This window comes from Chrysemys picta, chromosome 8 (genome assembly GCF_011386835.1).
Source record: "Chrysemys picta bellii isolate R12L10 chromosome 8, ASM1138683v2, whole genome shotgun sequence".
Taxonomy (NCBI): domain Eukaryota; kingdom Metazoa; phylum Chordata; order Testudines; family Emydidae; genus Chrysemys; species Chrysemys picta.
Genome location: NC_088798.1, coordinates 95,829,290 through 95,854,472, shown reverse-complemented (window position 1 = coordinate 95,854,472; position 25,183 = coordinate 95,829,290). Strand labels below are relative to the sequence as shown.

Here is a 25,183-nt window from a genome sequence, read left to right as displayed (position 1 = left end):
TTTGCTTACAATCTAAGATGACTAGCATTATATGGGGCTTATGGGAGAGGGATAAAATGTGCAATATTTTTTGAATAGATATAAACTAGCCTTCTATCTATCCATCATCAGTTGGCATCATGATAACAATGGGTCTTGAAAAATAATTTGAAAGAAAAGAATGTTGTAGCATTATGGGTTCATAATGAGATGGTGTGGAAAAATATGCAAAGACAGCTGTGGAACATGAGTTTCTGTGGACCTCTTCTCCCATTATGATGTCTCTAGCCTATTGGGAGAAAATCCATATCTAAGTCTTTAATTATCCATATTATTTAGTGCAAATGTGTGATTGTTATGGCTTTCAGGCCATACTCATCATTGTGGCAGTCTGAAATTAGGGGCCACAACTCCACATTAATGTCTTGATATGACTACAAATCTGTTCAGCTTTTTAAACTAAAAACATTTCTGGAAATCTGAACTCTGTTCTGAGTGCCAGCCAAAGGAGATTCACCTGCAAAATTCTGTGGGAGAGATGAATTTTGTGGCAATAGAATTACATGGGGGTCTTGACTAAGATATTTAGCAATTCCCCTTTGGATAGATCAGGAAGCAACTTTTAATTGTTTCTAATTTTCTTATAATTTAGTTGGGTATATGTTTGTTTTCCAAATAAATAAATATTCTAATTTTTTAGTGAGGACTAGACACAGAGAAAATTTTAAGTTGTGTTTGTTCAGTGATTTTGTTCAGTGATGAGCTACAGAAATCTTAATTTTTTTCAGTGGAAAAAGTTGCTGAGGTGTTTGTTTTATTTCCTTCTCCAATAACCCAAACATAGCTCCACCTTTTTTTAAAACATCACTTTTGGACTGAGACCATGAAAAACTTCAGCCCACAAGAAGACTTTCAGAAAGTTATGAACAAGTAAAAACAGGGATTTGTAATGGAGGTGTTATTGTAACCACAATTATAGTGTTTAGGAACATAAAGATTGCCAGACTGGATCAGACCAATGGACTCTCTAGTCTGGTATCCTATTTCCAACAGTGGCTGATACTAACATCTTCAGAGGAAGGTGTAAAATATACATAATAGACAATTAAACAATAGTGTGCCTATGGAGAAAATATTTTCCTACTTAAGGTGGTTAAGAAAAGGCTATCTATCTAGGTTTTCATACTGCAGTAATGGTATTTTAGCACCTAAATAATACAGTGATTAGTGTTAAATAAGGATGTAAGAGACAGATACTTGTACTAAAACATGAGGGTTCAGATCCCTTATAATTATTTATTCTATGTAATGTAACTGAAGGTATTCTTAGTCCATCTTGTTTAGGTTCTTATGCTATGCCCACCACTATGACACTACTCATCTAAATGTTTGATCCTTTTTTTAATCATATTAAATCCTTAGCTTCAATAACACCCCATGGCACTGAGATTAATAAATTAATTGCACAACACTAATCTCTAAACACTATTTATTTTCCAGGTAGATTTAAAGGACAGGTTGTTTTTGTCCCTAAAATTAAATTTTAAAATAATAATCCTACAGTAAGATACATTGCTATATTGTATCCTAATCCTACAATAAGCACTAATATTTTAAATGGGATTTTTATGGCTTTTGTATGAATTTATAGACTCCTCATTCAAGTTCATAAATCGCCAACTCATACAATACTGTTTAGACTACAACCTGTAACCATTTCCTGGCTCAAGGTTGTCACTGAGGGAGAGCAGCTGCATGGCTTACACTGACATCAGCGTCATGGTACAACCGCTGCTCTGCCACGGATGTGCAAGCTCAGGCCATGAATGTAGAAAAAACTCCCCTCAAACACACACAATTACCACGAATATGGTTGGGATTATTTTGCCATGTAAGGTGCATAGCTCAGCTCTGATGGAACTCTTACCCACTGACCTGAAACATCATTTATCTTAGGTTTTAACCGGAATAATTATCTTGACAGTACTGAAGTGCTGAATAGAGTAAGTGGATTTAAAAATAAAAACAAAAGACTGTGTTCTTACTCCTCTTTGGTTTGATCACTTGAACTATATATATATATAATTATCAGCATACAACTTCTTAGCTTAGGTACTTTCACAAAAAGAAGGGACTGTGCTGGATTCTGAAACTGGACAGACTAGAGCATATTCTGATCTCTAATGGGGGTGTTCCATAACCTAGGGCCAAACGCAGATAACATCTAGCCTTCATTTCTTTAGTGCGGGCTAACTGCTCTGGTGTCCCCGATGTGTGAGGTAGTCTTGTGGAGTGGAGGCTGTACATGATAAAATAATCTAGTTTCAGCCTATTAAGGACTTTGAAGATTTGGACCAAAAAATTAATATCAACCAGCATAGAATGCAGAGCACTTATCCAATGTATTCTGTTGTCAGAGGCTACCGGGGTGGTGCTTCTGCTTTCTCCTGTTGATATCACTCGGCTGCGTGCGTGTGTTCCCTCTGTGTGCTGCCCCAGCTCTGCGCAGATAGCTGACACAGCAGACCCGACGAGAACCCCCAATGACCACAGAGTCTAGTAAGGTACAAAGGCACCTCAGCCAGGTTTATTGCGATTTCGGACACAATTGCAGTTCCCTGTAGGTTTCTTAGCCTAATTCAGGGCATACTACGAGGAAAGTGCCTCTTGGCAAGGACCCGGCTCAGTGGCGGGACTTTCCACTGCCCCCGTGGCCGGACAAAGACACCACCCCAGGGACACATTCTTATACACAGGTACAAACAAGTTACACATCACTCCTGACGTATTGAGGTGCAACCCCTCTACGTAGCAAGGTACAACCCCTCTATGCAGTAAGGTGCCGCCTCGCACCTTGTACCTGTTGGTTCGATCAAAACAACTCTATCCATCATTTTACCCTTTTGCCCCTGTCATTGGGATGGGTCGGTCTGTTCCATGTTATCTGTGGAATGTTCCCGTATGGTATGTCTTGGTACCATGTTTATACTGTAACTATGCTAAATGATTATATATTTCTGCAACATCAGCCCTTTCCTTGCCAGCTTCTGTGAGCAGGGCCTGCCTCTTGCTCATAGCTTAACTTTACTTTCTATGCTAGCAAAGCCTTGACCATTACTTTAGTTTGGTTCAGGCCTCATACTTGGCCTTCATTAGGCCTTTACTATGTTGCCTTCACTTACTACATATTCCTTGTGGCTCGCCTCACTCAGAAGGCTGACTGCTGTGTTTTGGACAACCCCAAGTTTTTGCCTGGCCTTGGTTGCTAAAGCCAAAGTAGTGAGAATTCAAGCCTAGAGGTGACTTGACATCAGCGAGGCAGCATGTACTGATCTAAAATAAGTTAGTTATTTAGACAGCTTTAATACACCCATTCTCAGATCTTCAGAGCTGGATTAAATAACTTCTTTTAATAAAGAGCACCCGAAACCCAGTCAGCCCCTATCAGTAACCCAAGGATGGCCCACAGTCAGGTGACCAAACTGCTGTAGAAAGCTGGTTAAGAAATTGTAGTTTTTGTGGGGGGGAAATATTTTTCACAATTTCTCATGATTTTTGTCTGTTGTTCTTTCATCTCCCCTTTCTCTTCTTCCCTCTGACCCCCCATTTCCAATGGTAACTTGGAAAAAGGAAAAAAGGGGGAAAGAAGGGAGTGAAGGAAAAAGGGAGAGAAGGGAGATGGGGACTGACTGAACAAATGGACAATTCAGAGAAGAACAAAAATTTCCCAACAACAATTCATTTAGAAAAAAGAGCATGGGGGATCGAGGGGGAGGAGGGAATGTTTAATGAAAAAGGTTGACATATTGCTGTATCTTGTACTGTTCCCTGAAGATCATCGGGGGAAGGGGGAGAATGAGGTAGTTACGAGGGGAACTAGGGGGCTGAGGTAGATAGCAGGGAAACTGAGTATGGGGCAGATGGGGGTCTGAAGAGGGTGTCCTGTGGAGGCTGATATGCGAGGATCTGAGATGGGGATATACTGGGGTTTGATATGGGCATGGGGAAGATGGGGTTCTGAGATGGGTATGGATGGTTCATAGGGGCACAGGGGAGAGGGTCTGAGGTGGGTATTGTGGGGGGCTGACATGGGCATGGGGAAGATGTGGGGTGTGTGAGGTGGGTATAGGGGGGCTGATGTAAGTGTGGGGGTCGCTGGGGGAGGGGGTTTGAGATGGGTATACTGGGGTTTGATACGGGCATGGGGAAGATGGGGGTCGGTGGCGGGAGACTGTCTGAGATCGGTGTGGGAACCATTGGTGCCTGGCTAGGCAGCGGGCCCGGGTGGCTGCATAGCCCGCACAGACCTGAGGAGAGGCCGCGCCCTCAGCCCGGCCACACACAGCTCGGCCCGGGCGCGCTCCCTTCTTGAACTGGGCGGGGGGCGGGGCCGAGCTCGCTCGCGCTGGAGGCCTGGCGCCAGAGGGCGGGTAACAACCAGCGTGAGCGGCGCTGCGGCCTGTTGTGAGGTGACCTGGGGCGCGGGGGTCTCTGCTGGGGGCGCCGTGGCCTGCTCGGGCTGGGTCTGTTTCCTGAGGGAATGGGGAGCCCTGGGAAAGGCAGGTGAAGGGGAGCGCTGGGCGGCCGCTCCCCGGCCCGGCCCAGGCGCTAGCTGGGCGCCGGCCTGGGGTATGATGTGTCTGGAAAGGTGCGCTGGAGTCCCAGCCCCCGGTCAACGCCACACCCGGAGATGCCCCGACCCCACTCCCTAGAACCAGCCTCCCTCTCGGAAATGCCCTGGGCCCACCCCCTAGAACCACTCCCGCCCGGAAATGCCCCGGGTCCACTCCCCCATCCTGCCACCCCCTGGGAATGCCTCATGCCCACCCGCCACCCTGAGAAATGCCCTGTGTCCACCCCAACCTGCCACCCCCAGAAATGCCCCGTGCCCAGCCCCAGACTCCATCATTTCTGGAAATGCTGCGTACCCACCCGCCATCCCCAGAAATGCCCCATACCTACCCCCTAAATTGCCATCCCAGAAATGCCCCATGCCCACCCCCTAACCCGCCATCTCCAGAAATGCCTTGTGCCCTTGCCCCCAACCCACCATCCTTGGAAAATGTCCTGTGCCCACCACTATGCTCCCCACACACCATCCCTAGAAGATGCCCCCTGCCCACCCCCACCTTGGTAACTTGGCATCCCTGGAAATTACCCCACCCACTAACCTGCCATCCCTGGAAAATGCTCTGTGCCCACCCCTCCCCAACTTGCCATCAGTAGCAAATACCACATACCAACTCTTATCATGATAATCTGGAAAATGCATTGTGCTCCCGCATAACCTGCTCTCTCTAGAAAATGTCTAATGTCCCCACTCACCCTGCTAATCTGCCATCTTGGCAAACTAGCTTGCACCCACAGCCAGTGTCCTAATCTGCTATGCCTGGAAAATTTCCACCCCCAGTATGGAAATGTGCCATTTTAGGGAAATTCCACTAGCCCACTACTATTTGGTGTCCGGCTCTTTCCAGAAAATTTCCTGTGCCCACTCCCACCAGAGTAACATACTAGAATGTTCTAGGGCAGAGGTCGTCAACCTTTCAGAAGTGGTGTGCCGAGTCTTCATTTATTCACTCTAATTTAAGGTTTTGCGTGCCAGTAATACATTTTAACCTTTTTAGAAGGTCTCTTTCTATAAGTCTGTAATATATAACTAAACTATTGTTGTATGTAAAGTAAATAAGGTTGCAAAATGTTTAAGAAGCTTCATTTAAAATAAAATGCAGAGCCCCCGGGACCGGTGGCCAGGACCTGGGCAGTGTGAGTGCCACTGAAAATCATCTCGCATGCTGCCTTCGGCACGTGTGCCATAGGTTGCCTACCGTGTTGTGGATAGGGCACTGGACTGAGATTCAGGAAACTTGTGTCCTGTGTATGACTCAACCATTGTCCTGTACTATACTGTGATCTTGGGCAAGTCACTTCACTTTTCTGTGGAGCAGTTTCACCACATATTGGTCTATCTTGTCTAGATTGAAAACTGTTTGCAGCAAAAACTGTTTCTCGCTATATGTTTTTTCAGTGCTTAGCACAATGAAGCCCTGATCTTATTTGGGGTTTCTAGGAGCTACTGTAGTATAGATAATAATCTCTGGAATTGAATAATAATAATAAATAATCTGTGGAATCAGGTGCGATCTGTTATTGCTGAGAAATGTCTTTTTTCTACTCCCCATCTGTTGCAGCAGTAAATTGCCTGTCATGGGAAATAACCTTTAATTCTCAAAAAATACCATGCTGCAGTGATCACTGACAGGGAATGATGCACAGGGCAAATTGCTCCATGCCTCTCCTAATGAAATAACAGCCAAACAACTAAAATGCCCATCTTGGTTTCATCCAGCAATTCCTTTCTCTGTGTTCATTATCAATAATCTCTTTATTCTCTCTCCATCGCTGGATTGTTGCCTTGGGGACGTCCGCTCTTGTGTTTATTTTTCTTAAATTGTAAATAAATCATATTGACAAATATTGATAGGTAAGAAACCTTCTGCCCCTAAATACTATGCCCCACAATCTTGTAACAGCTCTATATGGGCTGATGACCCTGATTTCAGTTCCACTGATTTCAGTAAAAAGAACAGGAGTACTTGTGGCACCTTAGAGACTAACAAATTTATTAGAGCATAAGCTTTCGTGGACTACAGCCCACTTCTTCGGATGCTATGCATCTGTTCTTTTTGCGGATACAGACTAACACGGCTGCTACTCTGAAACTGATTTCAGTGAACTCCATGTGGCTGCCAGAGTCAACCTGCATGATTGTAGCATTGTAGGTCTAGGCCTGTAAATCTAGCAAAGACAAAAATATCTCATAGCACTAGGACCTCATGTGAATTAAAATGTTGGATTGTGGGGAGGGGTGTTGGGGAAGGAGATTACTGTAGAACAACATGAAAGCCAGTCCATATGTGCTTGAGTTTTGATACTGTGTTTGTAGTGCAACACCAAATTTTGAAATTTTTCAAGAAAAAGTGTTAATTTCTATAACTTTTTCTTATTGACACCTTTTAAGCAAAAGCTTATAAAATTCAGTTATAGTTTTTACTATAGTTAATTCAAGATATTTCTTTTACTAAACACTCAGGAAATGTTAGACATTTTTAGGCTGACCTTAGTTGTTTAGTTGTAATGGGGAATAAGTAAAAAGTGGTAAATTTCTTAATTTACCATTCTATATTTTGGTTGGAGAAAATATCTAAACCAAAAATAAGATTTTCATTACAAAATAATTTAAAGGAGTGTCTATAATCCACACCATAATCAAAGAATCTTTGCTCTGCTTTCTTAAATTACACACTACATACTTTTTTTTGATAGTACAAGATTTTTGGGGAGAAATGGGATAATGTTTGTTACCTAAATCATCACTAAATTTAACTGTTTATTTTGTAGGCTTTTGAAAATTAATTTTTGAGATTCAGAAAAGAAGAAAAATATCCTGCAGAAATGTCTAAGATTGATAAGATGAGCATCCTTGGAGTGAGGAGTTTCGGGGTAGAGGACAAAGACAAACAAGTCATCACTTTCTTTAGTCCTTTAACCATTTTGGTGGGGCCAAATGGTGCAGGAAAAACGGTAAGACTTTTGTACAGTGCAAACAGGCTTCATGTCATTATAAATAATTACAAATCCATACAAATGAGTGATCGTTTATATGAATTTATAATTAATGAAATTATAAAACATTAAACAGTTTGCATTTTGTGACACTTGCATAATTTGTGCTCCACTTTCAGGCTTGCATTCTGCAACAAGCTCTGTGTAGGCCCAGGATTCTGCTTGCATGGTGCTCCTTGCAAGATCAGACCCTTAGTTGTTTTACAAATACCTGTTTATGCACTAGGTATTAGAGCCATAGAAGTTAGAGATGAGAAAGATCTGTTTAGTGTTTCTCAATGGCCAGTCTGTGGACCTGTGCCAGTCCCTGAGATCTCCCTGACGCAGTTTAGGAAGGCAGCAAGTCAGTCCCTGGTATCCAAAAGGTTGAGAAACACTACATTAGATCATCTAATCGATCTCCTTGCCAATGCAGAATTATGCCATGTTGTACATGTACTAGTGTTTTGTCAAATCTAATTTTTATCCACTATTGATTGGACTATCTCCACTTGAGGGACTTTTCCACAAGCTAAGTAGAGCTATTGTCATGAAGCTTTTCCCAATACTCAGAAAGAATATTTACCTTGATTTCATCCCATTATGTCTCTCCTTTCTTGGTTCTCAGGTATTTACAGACTGTTACTCTCTTCCCTGTTTAGTTCATCTTTTTACTTGCTCTAAATTGATATTACTGATACCTATTTATTTCCATTTCTGTAGACTATCATTGAATGCCTTAAATATATTTCTACTGGAGATTTCCCTCCAGGCACCAAAGGACACTCATTTGTTCATGATCCAAAGGTACGAGTCATGATGGCTAGCTTCTGTGTCTAACTGGTAGTTGATACGACAAAATATTTAATGAACACTGGAGTGTGCCAGAAATGGGGGGAGTCCAATAAAAGTTAATTATTTAAATCACCCATTTTAATGTAATACAAAAGCAAGGATTGAAGTTGCGAGGGAGAAATTACAAGAAGTGAGTTGTCAACCTTAAATTTCTTGGTTGTCCTTTTTCTCACAATCGTAACATTACAAACTAGATTATTTTGTAGTTAAATTTACCTTTTAATTTAACTTTATGAAAGATTAATTTACCTTTTAATTTTACTTTATGTACAGTATTGGAGATGCTAAATTGTTTAAATCTTTCAAAAAAAAAAAAAGCCTAATTCATGTTAGCAACTGTATTTAGTTTCAATGTGAAAAATATCTGTTTCATTATTCTCTGGCTATATGTTTTATAAGTTTTAGTTGCCAGAAATACTTATACAAGAATAAGTAACATGTGACCTGATCACTTTTTATATTGTCTTTTGGTACAAAAAGTCTGTTAAATAGTTGTTTGGTATTTGGTATTTTCTTAGTCAGTATTGGTAAATTGATAGTTTTAACTGAAATGTTTTGAACATGGACTATTCCTTCCCAGTTACTGATACACTAAATAACTAAGATTTTATGGGAATAAAATGTGGACATGTTGCATATGAGTTAACCTACAGTATAGAGCACTGCTCTCTGCATGATTTAGGCCCGGATCCTACAATGATTTGCACACTGTGAGTAGTCCCATTGACAGAAATGAATGTTTGGTGTCAGACTTTGAGGAGGTTATTTTTCTGTTCTGTTTACTTGAGGGAAAGCTCTCTAATGATAACCATTTATCAGATGGGTGTGGGGGATAGCCAAAGTGTGAGGTATGCATAAGAATCCCGGATAATAACCTCTAGGCCAAAAAAAGATTTTGGGTGAGATTCTAGCCTCATTGAAGTCAATGGCAAAACTCCTATTGATTTCAGTGGAGCCAAGATTTCACTTATGGCTTTGGAACGTATGTCTGGATGACGACAAAAGTTTTCTTTGTTAAATAAGTTTTCATATTTTTTTTCCTGCCAAAGGTTGCTAATGAAACAGATGTCAGAGCTCAGATTCGACTGCAGTTTCGTGATGTTACTGGAGAGCTTATAGCTGTCCAGCGATCCATGGTTTGTACTCAGAAAGGCAAGAAAACAGAATTTAAAACTCTTGAAGGTATCATTACCAGAACAAAGTAAGTTGTATGTTTTTAAATATTGCCTCTTAGTTTGAGTATCCATTTGTTTTGTCTGTATCTTTTCATGTAAGGAAAGAGATAACTGGATAATTTATTCTACCTACTCTTTCAGATTAAACTAAGTCTAACAAAAAGTTACATGTAGTTCCACTGCATTGTCTATTTGTTTTATATGTTACAAGAAATCCCTAGATTTAATGGGTAAACCCTTCAAAATGGCCAGAGTCTCATTGGTTTTCCGTGGACATAGGCACCTGAGTCACTCAGTGATAGTTTAGTTCTGAGGGTGGTGTTTATGCATTCACTTTATGTCCTGTTGGCATTGAAAAAGTCAAAGTAATTTGGTGGGGAAATAGTCCCATTGCAACTCATTCCAAGTATCTATCTGTTTATTTGACTCTCATCTCTGACTTTTTTTTAAAAAGAGCATTTGTTTTGCACTGATCACTATGATTTTTGCTCCCTCTGCTGGCTATGCAGTCATAGTTAGCAAATTGGTACTATATACATGGCTAACATGACATTAAGTTACAGAAAGATGGCTTGAAATCAGAGGAGTGCTGTATCAAAATCCATTTAGTTGGAAATGAGGTATTCAGAGTTAAAGAGGAAGAGGAGTGAGAGAAGAATGAGGGGCAAAAAACATTTACCATTGTAAAAATAATAATTTGTGACTTAGCATCAAAACAGGTTGAGTTAGAATGTTGGAATTATACAGAATGTTATTTATTTTAGAAAAAAATAACTGTACAGCAACCAATAGTCATCTTATTGTTATGCATTTTCTTAATATATGTACACAGGCATGGGGAAAAGGTCAGTCTCAGTTCCAAGTGTGCGGAAATTGACCGAGAAATGATCAGCGCCCTTGGTGTTTCCAAATCTGTGATTAACAATGTCATTTTCTGTCATCAAGAAGAATCCAACTGGCCCTTAAGTGAGGGAAGGGCCCTGAAACAAAAATTTGATGAGATCTTCTCAGCAACAAGGTTTATTTCTTTCCATACCTAACATAATTACAGTAAAGTACTCCTTCCATTTAATTATAATTATTTAAATGCTCACAAAAAATGTTCATTCATAAAGCTGCATGTACCAATAGAATTTGAAATTTACACATGGTTTTCTTTTTGGAAGGTATATTAAAGCATTGGAAACTCTTCGTCAGGTACGTCAGAAGCAAAGCTTGCGGGTAAAAGAGTGTCAGACGGAACTGAAATATCTAAAACAGAATAAAGAAAAAGCACGTGAAATTCAAGATCATCTTAGTAATAGGGAAGCCCAACTGGCTGCTTCTAAGGAAAATGTAAAATCTATTGAGAATCAACTTGATCCTCTAAAGGTAATTTTGTTTGTATGATCATGTAATTCAAAATTTTATTGTAATACTGTACATATTCACTAGGATAGGGAGAGTAAAGGTTGCTTACTATGGGAATTTCCTGACTTTTGTGCGATTAAAATCTCTCCAGTTTAATGTATTATCAGGGGGATTTTTGTGTTTTTTTTTTTCATTTAACCATAAAATTCAGAGCAGAATTTAAAGGCCATTTTCATCATGACAAATAATGAAATTGTATGAGTAGAATTTGTATTCAAAGATGTGGTGGAAATTATCTTATCTTTACACCATCTTGGACCAATTTATTTTTTCTTATATTTAAATTAATTTACCTCCAATTGGGGATTTTCAGGCCAAACCTTGAAAGCCACATGTATCTTTCCTCTCTTAAGCTGTCTGGTTTAATTAGAAAACTTTTGGGAAAATGCAATTTTCAGCGTTTATTCAACAGCTGATTTTGGAAGATTAATTATACAACCTGCTTAGTATCACAGGGTGGCATATTTTCTTATCTATTACCTTCCCCTCAGATAATATATTAATACTTGAATATATTGTCAGCAAAGCGGAGAAAAGCATCTATACAAAACCCTCTCCCTGCCTCTAAGTAAATAATATCTTGAGCCTGTATTTACCATGATGCCATGACACATTCCAGAGTTACAACCAATGATAGCAATTGTTGTCTCTGTACCTCTTCCATTAGTAGTACTGTGCATGTTTTTCTGGGATACCCTAGTGCAGAAGTTTTTAACCACAGTATGCAGAGAACTGAGTGCTAGCTATCTTTAAAATAAGTTAAAATACATTGTTTATATATTGTGTTGATTCTACATAGACAGTCAAGTCAAGTGTGTTTGTCTAAGCACCTTAACCATTCAATAGCTGAGGGAAGGTCATTATTTTCTTACGCAAATCCATGAGGGAACCAAGTATCCCTTGCCAATGGGTGCAGCCTGTAAGTATGTGGCCTACATATTCTAACTGGCCACAGAAGCAAAGGAGGGAGTTACAGAAGCCTTACTTATCGTCATTAGCAGCACATCTGATCACTCCACATCTAAAGTGATTGAGCTTTATCCAAAGATGGTGTAGAAGGTCAAAACTAGATGGCTGGTCTGTTGGATGTGTCATAAGATAGTCATTGGCTATGTTTGAAACTTGTTCTTACCCCCAGTATGCCACCTGGATGTGATATTGAGGATCCTTAGGGGAATTGTCCAAGCAGGGTGCCAGGAGCTGAGATGGTGGCTCGGTGGATTAAACAAATCTTTAAACGGGTAGATATGGCATGTCTTGCACCTTAGGGAGCAGATTCTGCAAGGCTACTTGTTGCCTGATGTTAGGAGGACAATGTTGTCTTATGGTGCTTGTTATATGCATGGTTTCATTCAGCTGAGCGTCTTGTAGTCCTGTGTGAAGTGAGATGAGACACACCGGGGAGCAATACTTTGTTACAGAATAGCACAAGGTAAGCCCAGGGTTTCTGGGGGAATTCTGTACCAAAAATCTGCACCAAAAAATGTACAATTCTGCATATTTTATTTGTAAAAATAATGCAATATAATTACACCAGTTTCACTTATTTTGATAATTTATTTAAACTACCATACAGAAAAAAATCACAATAACTGTTCAGTATTTCCTAAGCACATGAAAGTTAAATTACAAATACTTGGTAATCAATACCTTGCATTCCAGTTATAATCCTGAATTTTCATTTAAATTACATTACTTTTATTTTGATGTTCTGTAAAGTAGAATGTCGCTTTAAATTGCTCACTTTCACACATGAAAGTCCATACAGTTTTGCTAACCGTTGTCCTGCTTTTTTTTTTTTTAAATGGATAAGTAAAATAGATCCTGATCTGTAATCTTACCCCATTATGCCTCTCTGGCCAGTAGACCAGCCCTTAGTTGTTACATTTATGCTCTGCCTCAGAGACAGAGCCTGCTTCACACAGCCCTACACCTCCAAGCCCAGGATGCAGCAACAGTGAGCGAGAGGGACAGAGTGAGTCTCTCTCACTCGTTCGCATGCAGGCACGCACCCAGCCCCACCCCCTTAACGTCTCTCCTGAAAAAACGCACACCAGCCTCCGTCCTTCCCCCTCCACAGTAATCTGCCCTCTTCTGCTGGCTGCTCCCAGCAGACGCTCCTGGGCTGCCACGGAAGGGGCGTGTGTTCCCCACAGACTTTTTTGCTTCCCCATTTTTCTGTGGGGGAGTCAAGAAATCAGCAGAAGTTATGAATTCTGCGCCCCTCCAGGAGTAGTGTTTGTGCATTGGGTTCCCAGGTAGAACCAGCTAATTTTCTGATCAGTCTGTTGTCTTTATTTTCAGCAACGTTTTGGTAAGGTGTTCCTTGAAAATCAATGTACAGCCCAGTGTAGCAGCTAGATATACAGGCTTTGAGTCATGGTCCAGCCTTTATCCATTCAGGAGGCTGTTGAGCAGTTTGTTGGCTTTTATGTGGTATAGATGGTAGGAGCTGGAAACTGTTTTTTTGGTACTAGGTTTAAGTCTCCATCTTTTACAATAGTAGGCCATCTCTTTCATGTCAACATTCAGCACTTCTAGGTGACTGGAAACCTGGTACTGTATTACCAGACATGTCATGGCATAGATAAAATGCTTGGCAGTGGTCTTGGGAAAGTCATTTGTGAAGAGATTGAAAAGTGTTGGTGTTAGAATTGAGCCATAAGATAAAACATTGTTTTGGGACCTCTAGGACCATAATTTGAAATTAGCAACTTCTCGGCAACAGTTCAACAGCCATGACAGCCTGCTTCGGTGGGACCAGTGACAGTTTGTATAATAGGCCTGTATACCAGATCATGTCATATGCAACAGTAATGTCTAGGAATACTGAACCTGTCTTTGGCCTTCAGAGCAGGCAGTTCCCAGTGTGGGTGGTGAGTGCAGCACTTGATCACAGGCACTGAGGTTTGGTCTGAAACCTGCATGATCTGCACTCAGGATATCATCAACGGTGGGGGAAATTCTCTGAAGAATAAGCTTTCAAATAGTTTGCTAATATTACTTTTCCATTTAAGTAATTACTGTAGTTGCTGCAGGGATGTTGTTTAATCAGGAAGGGGAGGTGATCCGCAAGGTGGTGTCTTGATTAATATGTGGGCATGGTATGAAAAGATTTGAGAACCCTTGTGTTAGTGTCTAAAACGCCTTATGAACTTGTAGGTGCTGGAAATGACCCATTTTTAAAATGCAATATATTTAAATAGAAAATTTGATTATAAGATCCATAAAATGTAGTGAAGCCAATTTACTTAAGCATTCTTTCCTTTTCAGAACCGTCTCGCAGAAATTGAACAGAATCTTGCAAAAGTAGTGAGACTTGACAACGAGATTAAAGCTCTGGACAGCAGGAAAAGGCAGATGGAAAAAGATAACCAGGATTTGCAACAGAAGATGGAGAAGGTTTGCTTTTTTAAATTCTGTGTGTCACCATCCTTCATCCTAAAAAATCAGAAGCAATCGTATATTTACTATAGAATGAACCATAAATTTTAAAAAACTTGTGTACCCATAGCCAGAACAGTGTATTTTTGTTCTGTTGGTTTTATTTTCCAAGCTTTTTTGGCCACAATTGTTGTAAAACTGAATGCAGAAAGGTGTGAATGTTTTTAGTGTACTCAATGAAGTATTCTTCAGTAAATACATAATATAATTTTTTTTTAAATCCCCCCACTAGTAAAGTCTCAATCCAGGAAAATGCTTAAAAATATGAACAGTCCCATTCAGTTCAGTAGGACTACTCACATTCGTAAGTGTTTTTTCTGGATCGTGGGCAAAGTTTATAAAAACTCAGTAAAATAAAGTGCAAAGAAACTATGAAAGATGGTGGCTGTGGTTTTAAAATATACAGTTTGCTAGGAGTATTAAGTGGTTAAGTGTGGCTGACCTTCCTAATCAGTACTGTTTTTATTATCAGTCACCAGCATTGGTTGATGTCTTCAAGCATGCAAGATGCAATAGGTTGTTGTATAATGTAGTTAGGTAGTAATACAGATATCCATAAATATTATTCTGCATGTATGATTTCTGAGCAATTTACAATGGCACTACAAAGTGAATTTTCAGTATGCTGTGGCTCTCACAGTGAAGAGCAACCAGACAGCCACAAGTATTAAGGAGTGGCCACTATCAGCAAAATGGCCCCTAAAATAAATGGTTTAAATATCACAAATAGCTGGTAGGATACAGTATCATGAAGATGTATTTCTTTTTGATTTAGTAGGGAGAGGGGGATTAAAACTTATTACCTTTCCCTCCAAGATCTATGGAGTAGAATGAGCTGCTCAGTGTGCTGAACAATGGAGTCAGCGATTTTATAGAGTAGTAATGACTTGTCATGACCATATGTAAATGGCATTAACTGGCAATGGACAGCAGAGCAACCCAAACTTGACCTATAAGTACAAGGACATCTCTTCTCATTAACATCACAAATCTTCTTGTTTTCTCTCCCCTTTAAAATAGCCAGTAAAAAAGTTAGTGGTTTTCATTATGTGTGTGCTAAATATATGAAATTATTTTGACAACTAGAAAGAATTTGTCCAGGGCATGTATCACAAAAAGTATGTATCATATTGTTTTATCAGTATGAAAAAGGGGAATCCCTTTATTGGACCCAAATAATTTTACTTAGTTCTTGTGGCTTAACTCCTGCAATAAGAAGTTTATTCAAGCTAACCCAAAATACCTTTTACCACTGCCGTTTGAGTGGTCTTATGGTAAAAATTACAAATCGGATGATATTTTATCTTTTTTTATTTTATTCTGTGTTTAACTTCTGGAAAACGCATTATATAGTTTATAAGCATGGGCAAAGTATTTTGTTATAAATCAGTTTAAAAAGCTAACTTTTTAATGCTGCAGTATACTCTGACTGCATAGGTTTTTCAAGGAACAGATGACCAACTAAGAGATATGTACCAGAACCATCAGAGAACAGTAAAAGAGAAGGAAAGGAGATTAACAGACTGTCAACGTGAGCTGGATAGAGCAAGCAAAGAGTGTCAGAGATTCAACAGAGAGAAATCAGAATTGCTTGTTGAACAAGGTATGATTTAAAAAAAAAAAATTAATGCAGAAATGATCATAGAATATAATATAGACACTTATAAAAGGATGAGTGACACAATTTCAATGTTTGAGCCAGATGAGAATCTTGAAATGTGGTATACTTATTCAGTTGGCTGCTTGTACAGGGGGTCAAAGTCTCATATTTGAACTTTGACCTTCACTATCAGAGATAACCAAAAGGTCACTAGTCTTCTCCATGGGATTTCAATTGTATAATTGCCCTTTTGCCCAATAATGTTGACATTGGTGCATTCATTCATTTATGGACTTTTTACGGAAAACGAGGCACCTTTGGCATTTCTGTTCTAGGTCACCAAGAAATCATCAGTCTAACAATTTACAAAGCATATGTTTGGTCTGTGAGCTGGTTGCGTTAGCATGAGTCCTCCAGTTTGGAGGAATTGAGATCTGTCACCAATTATAGTTAATGGATTGTAGCCAAGAAAATTGTTGGGAGGGAAGTGAGTGCACCATATGTACCCAAAGGGTTGACTTCAGGAAAGTTGTATTTCATGTGATTTCTTTAAAATTCCCTAAATACCATGCATCTTGTTCTGTATAGCTTATTAATTATTTCAAGATACGTACATTACAAGTTTTATGAAAATATCTATAAACAGAAAGTGTTTGTTGTCATAAGTACAGTTATAATATTATCAATATGGAATAGTATAGGTAATAATGATTTTTGGAAAGATTATAAAATGGAACAGGTTTACTCAGGTAGTAAGAACATGACCTTTAAGCGATGGACATTCCTTCTTGGTGTTGTGGTAATTAGCTCCTTAGCTCCTGTGTTCTTGGTTCAGACAACTACCAAAATTCCTTAATAGGACAAATTAATGGTATGGAGGGAGGTTATTGCTTTTCTACTGAAAACAACTTTAAAACCTATATTCTGAATTTTATGTGGATTTAGAAAGAGAAGAAAGTAAATGTGAACTGGCAATTTTAGTGCAATTTTTAGAATTCTGTAATTTGAATTGGCTGAATGATTAAGGCCACAAAATTGGCACTTAGAAAAGTAAAAAATAATTTTAAATATTGGTGGCATCTTATCTCCTGCTGATCTGCCACTGCATTCTTTTGCCCTGCCAACTAGAATCACTGCATTAGAATAAATGCCTTTTTGTTGAATTGGTCAAAGGAAACTTTTTGCTTTTAGATTTTTTTTTAAATCTGTACAAAATACAGACTGAGAACTCCAATGCCTTGTTTCATTGCAAAGCAAGTAAAAGCTGTGATCTGCTGTTAATATTTACTAGTGAAAACTCTTCTGCCTTCATGGAATCCAAATGTAGGTGTTGAAGTCTACAAATGGGGCCTAAAATAGGGGAATGATAAAATGTTGCAAAATGTGGGAAGCTTATTTTTGTGTGCGTGTGTGTACAAACATATTTGTGAAGGTCGTCTTCAGCTACAAGCAGATCGTCACCAGCAGGACATCAGAACCAGGGATTCATTAATCCAGACTTTAGCAGCACTGTTGGAATTAGATGGTTTTGAACGAACACCTTTTAATGAAAGGCAAATTAACAGTTTTCACAAGCTTGTGAAAGAGAGACAAGAAAGAGAAGCCGAAACTGCCAGTCAGATAATGGTAAGATTTCGTCACCTTGCTTAATGCATTCTCATAATATCGGTTTTCATAATGCATGTGACTTGACAGCAGTAGAGTCATCAGAAGTTATGTTCTTTATTTCCTAGTGAAATGTTCACAAGGGACCTACATTACCATTATGTGCTTCCTTATCTCACAATTCTAATATTATACACACAGTTGTCAACAGTTTTTAGAATATGCTTGGTATTAGAAGATGCTTCTGCCAGGAAGACCTTGCAAGGACATTTTATATTGTTCGGGGTTGTTGTTTTTTTTAAATTATGCATAGTGTAACTTATCATAAGCTGTAATGCAGTGAAAAAGCATTTAATACTTGGATTGTAAGTTCCTTGGGGAAGGCACCATCTTTTTGTTCTGTGTTTGTACTGTGCCTAGCACAGTGGGGTTCTGACCCATGACTGGGGCTCCTACGTAGCACCGCCGACTTTTCATTGCGCTGGCAGGTGCTCAACCCCTGGCTGTGCCCCAGGCCCCACCCCCACTCCATCCCTTCCATCAATGCCACAGCCCCACCTCTTTCCACCCCCAAGTGCACCGCATCCTCGCTGCTCCCCCGCTCTCCCCCCAGCCTCCTGCATGCCACGAAACAGCTGATTGTGGTGGATGGGAGGCACGAGAAGGGATGGAGAGGCTCTGATCGGCGGGGCCCGCCCGCAGACAGGACGATGGGGGGGACAGGTGCTGTATCCCACATCAGGAGAATCTAAATGGAATTTTTCAGTTTGTTCAGAGGACTGTCCAACTTCTGCTAGGATGGCTGACTCCCCAAACATATGGCTCCTTGGGCTGCCCGGCTTAGGAAGCTTGGTCCTCAGGCATTAAGGCATCTGCAGCTCCCAAGCTCTCTGCCAGGTGAACTGCTGACAGGCTAGGGAAGTGGGTAGATGAGCTGGCGAGAAACCAGGCAAGTTTTTGTTGGAAACCTGCTTGGATTCTGTCAAATGATTTGTCAAAATCAACACTTTTCCTGCAAAATAATTTGATTTCAACGACTCGGTATTTTCCAACAGAAAAACGTTTTGGTGGAAAATTTGTTCCAAAATATTTCAGCATGTTGCATTAGACAGGTGCCAATATGGTCATTGTGATTTGCTTATTAAAAAAAAAAAAAGTCTGTAGGGGGCTCTGTATAAATTAATTCAGCTGTAGATAATTGCTTAGTAACTGTTTTGGATGTTTTTTTTTTTTTCAGAGAGAATTTGCAGAAAAAGAAACAATGAAACAAAAACAGATAGATGAAATAAGAGATAAGAAAACTGGACTGGAAAAAACCATTGACCTGAAGTCAGACATTCAAAATAAGAAACAGATTGAACTGAAGAATGTGAAATATGAACTGAATCAGTTGGAGGAGTCTTCAGACAGGATTCTGGAACTGGATCAGGAACTCATCAAGGCTGTAAGATTTTATATTTGAATAATTTAAATAAATACACAACAGAAAGCATATTCGGTTATCTTGATGCTTTTCATAGAATCATAGAATATCAGAGTTGGAAGGGACCTCAAGAGGTCATCTAGTCCAACCCCCTGCTCAAAGCAGGACCAATTCCCAGCTAAATCATCCCAGCCAGGGCTTTGTCAAGCCGGGCCTTAAAAACCTCCAAGGAAGGAGACTCCACCACCTCCCTAGGTAACGCATTCCAGTGTTTCACCACCCTCCTAGTGAAATAGTTTTTCCTGATATCCAACCTGGACCTCCCCCACTGCAACTTGAGACCATTGCTCCTTGTTCTGTCGTCTGCCACCACTGAGAACAGCCGAGCTCCATCCTCTTTGGAACCCCCCTTCAGGTAGTTGAAGGCTGCTATCAAACTGGCTCTGTGGATGAGGGGAAAGCAGTGGATGTGTTATTCCTTGACTTTAGCAAAGCTTTTGATACGGTCTCCCACAGTATTCTTGCCGCCAAGTTAAAGAAGTATGGGCTGGATGATGCTTTTGGTCACATCAAGTATTGCAGATGCGGACAGCAGTGACATAATGAAAAAACCTGATCGCCCCAGGCATCCCCCAAAATCCTGAAACCTATATCATATTCTGTGAGAGTAAACTACATTTTACTTGTTGGAATCAGGGACCAAGAAAAATAATGACTGAAATGAGCATGGTGCCATGATTTTCAGTTATAAACTTATAACAAGCCATCCCCATTCAAGGGCAAGTTGTCTAATTGCTGCCTCCTTACTTGTGCCTTTTTAGCCAAATGTTTATACTTTGCTTATAGCTGAAGAATTTAATGCAGCGTGGAATTTCTCCACATAGTCTTTCCCTTAAGGCAGGGGTGGGCAAACTACGACCCAGCCCGGCCCAGGGGATTGCCCTCTGTAGCGCCGCAGGCCCCGTGGCGCTCTCAGCACCGGCCAGCCCGATGTCCTTGTGGCTCCTGGGTCTTTGCCTCCAGGCACCGCCCCCTGCAGCTCCCATTGGCCAGGAATGGGGAACCACGGCCAATGGGAGCTTCGGGGGAGGTATCTGGAGGCGCGGCAAGGGCAGCGCACGCGGAGCCCTTCGCCGCCCCCCTTCCCCCCCACCAAGGGCTACAGCGCTTCCTGGAGTGGCCTGGGACTGGGGACAGGGCAGGCAGCCTGCCCTGGCCCCGGTGCGCGCTGCTACCACCCCAGAGCCCGAATCCCTCCTGCACCCCGCCCCCCAACTCCCTGCCATAAGCCTCCTGCCTGCACCTTGCACCCCTCCTGCACCCCAACTCCCTACCACACCCCTCCTGCACCCAAACTCCCTGCCCTGAGCCCCCTGCCGCACCCCTCCTGGACCCCAACTCCCTGCCCTAAGCCCCTGCCTGCACCTCGCACTCCTCCTGCACCCCAACCCCCTTCCCTGAGCCCCCTCGTATGCCCTGCACCCCTCCTGCACCCCAACTCCCTGCCCTGAGCTCCCTGCTGCACCCCACACCCCTCCTGCACCCCAACCCCCTGCCCTGATCCCTCTCCCGCAGTCCACACCCCTCCTGTACCCCTGTCCTGAGCCCCCTCCCGCACTCCTCCTGCACCCCAACCCCCTTCCCTGAGCCCCCTCATACACCCGCATCCCTCCTCTGCCCCAATCCCTTGCCCTGAGCCCCTTCCTGCACACCACACCCCCTCCCACACCCCGCACTCCCTCCCACACCCCAACCCCCTGCCCCGGCTCTGCATACAATTTCCTCACCCAGATGTGGCCCTTGGCCCAAAAAGTTTGCCCCATCCCTGCCTTAAGGAAAACTCTTAAGTATAGTTTATCATTCAATGGATGCCAAAGAGCAAACAGGATGTGAATGAGGCACATTGAAGCCATGTTCTATCTATCTAGCACCTTAACAGGGGAATGAAAACTCATTTTTCTTCTCTTATATTAGCACCCATCAGGGTAGTAGATGAGCAGTTGGGGAGGCTGTGCAACCTTGTTGGAGTCTTAACATCCATGTCCTCCTTTCTTTGTTTTACATCCCTTGTTAACAGCCCCATTTCACAGTCTTCATCCTTCTGTATGGAGTCCTTTCAGATCACGTAATTGTCATTCCTTTATCCATCAGAGTTATATTGCTGTCTCATTATCAGTCTGACTTCATTAGTCTTATTCTCTAATTGGCATAATTATAAATCACATTTTAAAAATAAATCTTTGGTTGGTTTTATTTTTCTGTTTAGGAACGTGAACTAGATAAGGCTGAGAAGAACAGCAATGTGGAAGCTCTTGAATTGGAGGTACAAAAACTTCAGAATGAGAAAGCAAACCTGGACAAGGTTCTTCAGAAATTGGATCAGGAGATGGAACAGCTAAACTTGCATACCAAGACAATCACCCAAATGGATATGTTGAGGAAAGACAAAGTAGCGTATTCCTTTTTATTTTCCTAGTATCTTCTTGTTAAGAAATGTACATGAATTTAATACCTTTCATTGAGGCTTTATGAGGAGCAGTTATTTCTCAGAATCTTACATCATTAATTGCATAAAAAATTCTTTGTGCCTTTGAAAAAAGATTTAACTTTATAAGTACACTGAATAAAATAACAGTTTGTGAATATAGAATAGTATATTTTAAGACTATTTTGTTCCCCAAGGTGGACAAAGAGGAGCAGATCAGAAAAATAAAATCTAGACATACTGATGAATTGACCTTATTGCTGGGATATTTTCCAAACAAAAAACAGCTCGAGGATTGGCTTCATGCTAAAACTAGAGAGATTAATCAGACAAGAGACAAGCTTGCCCAACTTAAGTAAGTATTCATTTGCTCGATTCTGGCTTCAGAATTAATTTCTGAAGTTAGTTCATTTTGAAGTTGGACAGTTTAATCCATTGTTTCTGTTCCCTTACTACAGTTATGTCTTGTTTGATTTATTATTGTTGTTATTTATTGTTGCATCTTAAAATTAATGCATATTTAAGGTCAGAAGGCACTGTTACGCTAATCTAGTCTGACCTTCTGCATAACACAGGCTAAAAAATCTCACCCAGAAATCTCTATATCAAGCCCATAATTTCTATTTGTAAAATTATTGAGGCCCCAGTCCTGCAGTGGGATACATATTGGCAGACCCCTTATAGCTGTGCAGAATCCAGTTGAAGTTCATGAGACTCCATTTGGATCTGGTTACAAGATTTGGGACTCAATGATACTGCAAGATTCAGAAACATGAAATATAATGATCTGTCAAGAAATATACTTTTCTTAAAGAATAGAATGACAATATGATTTGGGTTTCTTCCCCTTATGGTTGTAGAATAATGTTTTATTCAATAATATAGGTCTGATTTTTTTATATTGGAAATATCCACGTACCAGGTACATTCTGTAATAAACTTTGCTTATAACTGTTAGGAAGCGATCTAATTTTAGAACTCCTAACAAATATATTTTTCCTTATGTAACTTAGCCCCCTTTCACACGGATACTTAAGCCAAAAGACAGCTCAAAATATTTTCAGAAAACGGGTTAGTATTAGGGCTGTCAATTAATCGCGGTTAACTCACGCGATGAACTCAAAAAAATTAATCGCGGTTAAAAAAATTAATCGCGATTAATCGTACTGTTAAACAATAGAATACAATTGAAATTTATTAAATATTTTTGGATGTTTTCTACATTTTCAAATATACTGATTTCAATTACAACACAGAATATGTGTACAGTGCTCACTTTATATTTATTTGTATTACAAATATTTGCACTGTAAAAAACAAAAGAAATAGTATTTTTCAATTCACCTAATACAAGTAATGTAATGCAATCTTTTTATCATGAAGGTTGAACTTACAAGTGTAGAATTATGTACAAAAATAACTGTATTCAAAAATAAAACAGTATAAAACTTGAGAGGCTATAAATCCACTCAATCCTACTTCAGCCAATCGCTCATACAAACAAGTTTCGTTACAATTTGCAAGAGATAATGCTGCCCACTTCTTGTTTAAAAATGTCACCTGAAAGTGAGAACAGGCGTTCACATGGCACCATTGTAGCTGGCGCCGCAAAATATTTACGTGCCAGATGCGCTAAAGATTCATATGTCCCTTCATGCTTCAACCACCATTCCAGAGGACATGGTTCCATGCTGATGATGCTCGTTAAAAAAATAATGCATTAACTAAATTTGTGACTGAACTCCTTGGGGGGAGAATTGTATGTCTCCTGTTCTGTTTTACCTGCCTTCTGCCATCTATTTCATGTTATAGCAATCTCGGGTTATAACCCAGCACGTTCATTTTAAGAACACTTATATTTCACAGCATATTTGACAAAACACAAAGAAAGTACCAATGTGAGATTTCTAAAAATAGCTACAGCGCTCAACCCAAGGTTTAAAATCTGAAGTGCCGTCCAAAATCTGAGAGGGACGAGGTATGGAGAATGCTTTCAGAAGACAAAAAAGAGCAACACTCAGATGCAGAAACTACAGAACCTGAACCACCGAAAAAGGAAATCAACCTTCTGGCTGGTGGCATCTGACTCAGATGATGAAAATTATCATGTGTCAGTCCGCTCTGCTTTGGATAATTATCAATCAGAACCCGTCATCATCATGGACACATGTCCTCTGGAATGGTGGTTGAAGCATGAAGGGACATATGAATCTTTAGCGCATCTGGCACGTAAATATCTTGCGGCGCCAACTACAATGGTGCCATGTGAATGCCTGTTCTCACTTTCAGGTGACATTTTAAACAAGAAGTGGGCAGCATTATCTCTAGCAAATAGTAATCAAACTTGTTGTCTGAGCGATTGGCTGAAGTAGGACTGAGTGGACTTGCAGGAATGAAAATTGTGCATTGTTTTATTTTTGAATGCGGGTTTTTTTGTACATAATTCTACATTTGTAAGTTCAACTTTCATGATAGAGATTCCACTACAGTACTTGTATTAGGTGAATTGAAAAATACTATTTCTTTTTTTTACAGTGCAAATACTTGTAATAAAAAATAAATATAAAGTGAGCACTGTACTTTTTGTATTCTGTGTTGTAATTGAAATCATATATTTGAAAATGTAGAAAACATCCAAAAATATTTAAATAAATGGTATTCTATTATTGTTTAACAGTGTGATTAATCACGATTAATTTTTTTAATCGCTTGACAGCTCTAGTTAGTATATAAGTGGAGTAAACAACAATAAAAATGAAATTCAGATTTCATTTCTAGGAAGTTATGGCCATGGATATATAATTTAGAAATGGACTCCAGGAATAAGCTAGAAAACAAAAATAATGTCTTGTCATAAGAACATAAGAACGGCCATACTGGGTGAGACCAAAGGTCCATCTAGCCCAGTATCCTGTCTTCCGACAGTGGCCAATGCCAGGTGCACCAGAGGGAATGAACAGAACAGGGAATCATCGAGTGATCCATCCCCTTTCGCCCATTCCCAGCTTCTGGCAAACAGGCTGGTAGACTTTGGAAATGCAACATATTACCCCAGTCTTCAAAGTAGCAAATAAGAAGTGTTATCCAATGCTTATAGTATTGAAAGTATTCCTCGTAGATGAGTTTTTCAGCCAGAACTGACAGGAATTTGTCCAATGTGAATTTGAGATTCAAACTAACCTAATAGTTTCTGGGCTATAATGGTTTATAAACTTGTTTTGGTGCCCTTCTTTAATATAAGAATTCACACATTCCTGTTTCAGCAAAGAACTAGCTTCAGCAGAACAAAATAAAAATCATATCAGTATTGAGCTAAGAAAAAAAGAAGAGCAGTTGTCCAATTATGAAGACAAACTTTTTGATGTTTGTGGAAGCCAAGATTTTGATAGTGATCTATACAAACTTCAGGATGAAATTGAAAAGACTTCAAAGCAGCGCGGTAAGTTTACGTATTTCTTCACTTTCTTCTAATGCTCTTTTTAAACTTAAATTCCAAATCTTAAGACCGTAATACTGCCTGTTATATGGAGTAGTGGGTCCTTGTGAGATGATCAATAGTTAATATAAAATTTGATATAAGGCCCAACCTGAAGATGCCATAT

The 25,183-nt window shown here is 40.2% G+C and overlaps 1 protein-coding gene across 5 annotated transcripts in view; it reads left to right on the top strand.

Annotated features, from left to right (window-relative positions):
- The first annotated feature begins 4,242 nt into the window (after positions 1–4,242).
- RAD50 (RAD50 double strand break repair protein) overlaps positions 4,243–25,183 on the top strand; it is a 45,684-nt gene continuing 24,743 nt past the window's right edge. For 2 of the 5 annotated variants that reach the window (XR_010589892.1, XM_008171210.4), the window contains exons 1-13: positions 4,243–4,448; positions 7,381–7,563; positions 8,308–8,391; positions 9,489–9,640; positions 10,447–10,632; positions 10,781–10,985; positions 14,298–14,426; positions 15,906–16,071; positions 17,501–17,694; positions 18,911–19,117; positions 21,363–21,545; positions 21,779–21,936; positions 24,845–25,020. Coding sequence is in view for 4 of the 5 variants with exons in the window: in XM_008171210.4 (XP_008169432.1) it covers positions 7,435–7,563; positions 8,308–8,391; positions 9,489–9,640; positions 10,447–10,632; positions 10,781–10,985; positions 14,298–14,426; positions 15,906–16,071; positions 17,501–17,694; positions 18,911–19,117; positions 21,363–21,545; positions 21,779–21,936; positions 24,845–25,020 (1,969 nt within the window). In the remaining variant the exon portion in view is untranslated. Of the gene's footprint in view, positions 4,628–7,380; positions 7,564–8,307; positions 8,392–9,488; positions 9,641–10,446; positions 10,633–10,780; positions 10,986–14,297; positions 14,427–15,905; positions 16,072–17,500; positions 17,695–18,910; positions 19,118–21,362; positions 21,546–21,778; positions 21,937–24,844; positions 25,021–25,183 lie in introns of all 5 variants that reach the window. The other 3 variants (XM_065554983.1, XM_065554985.1, XM_065554984.1) reach the window with 3 other exon arrangements.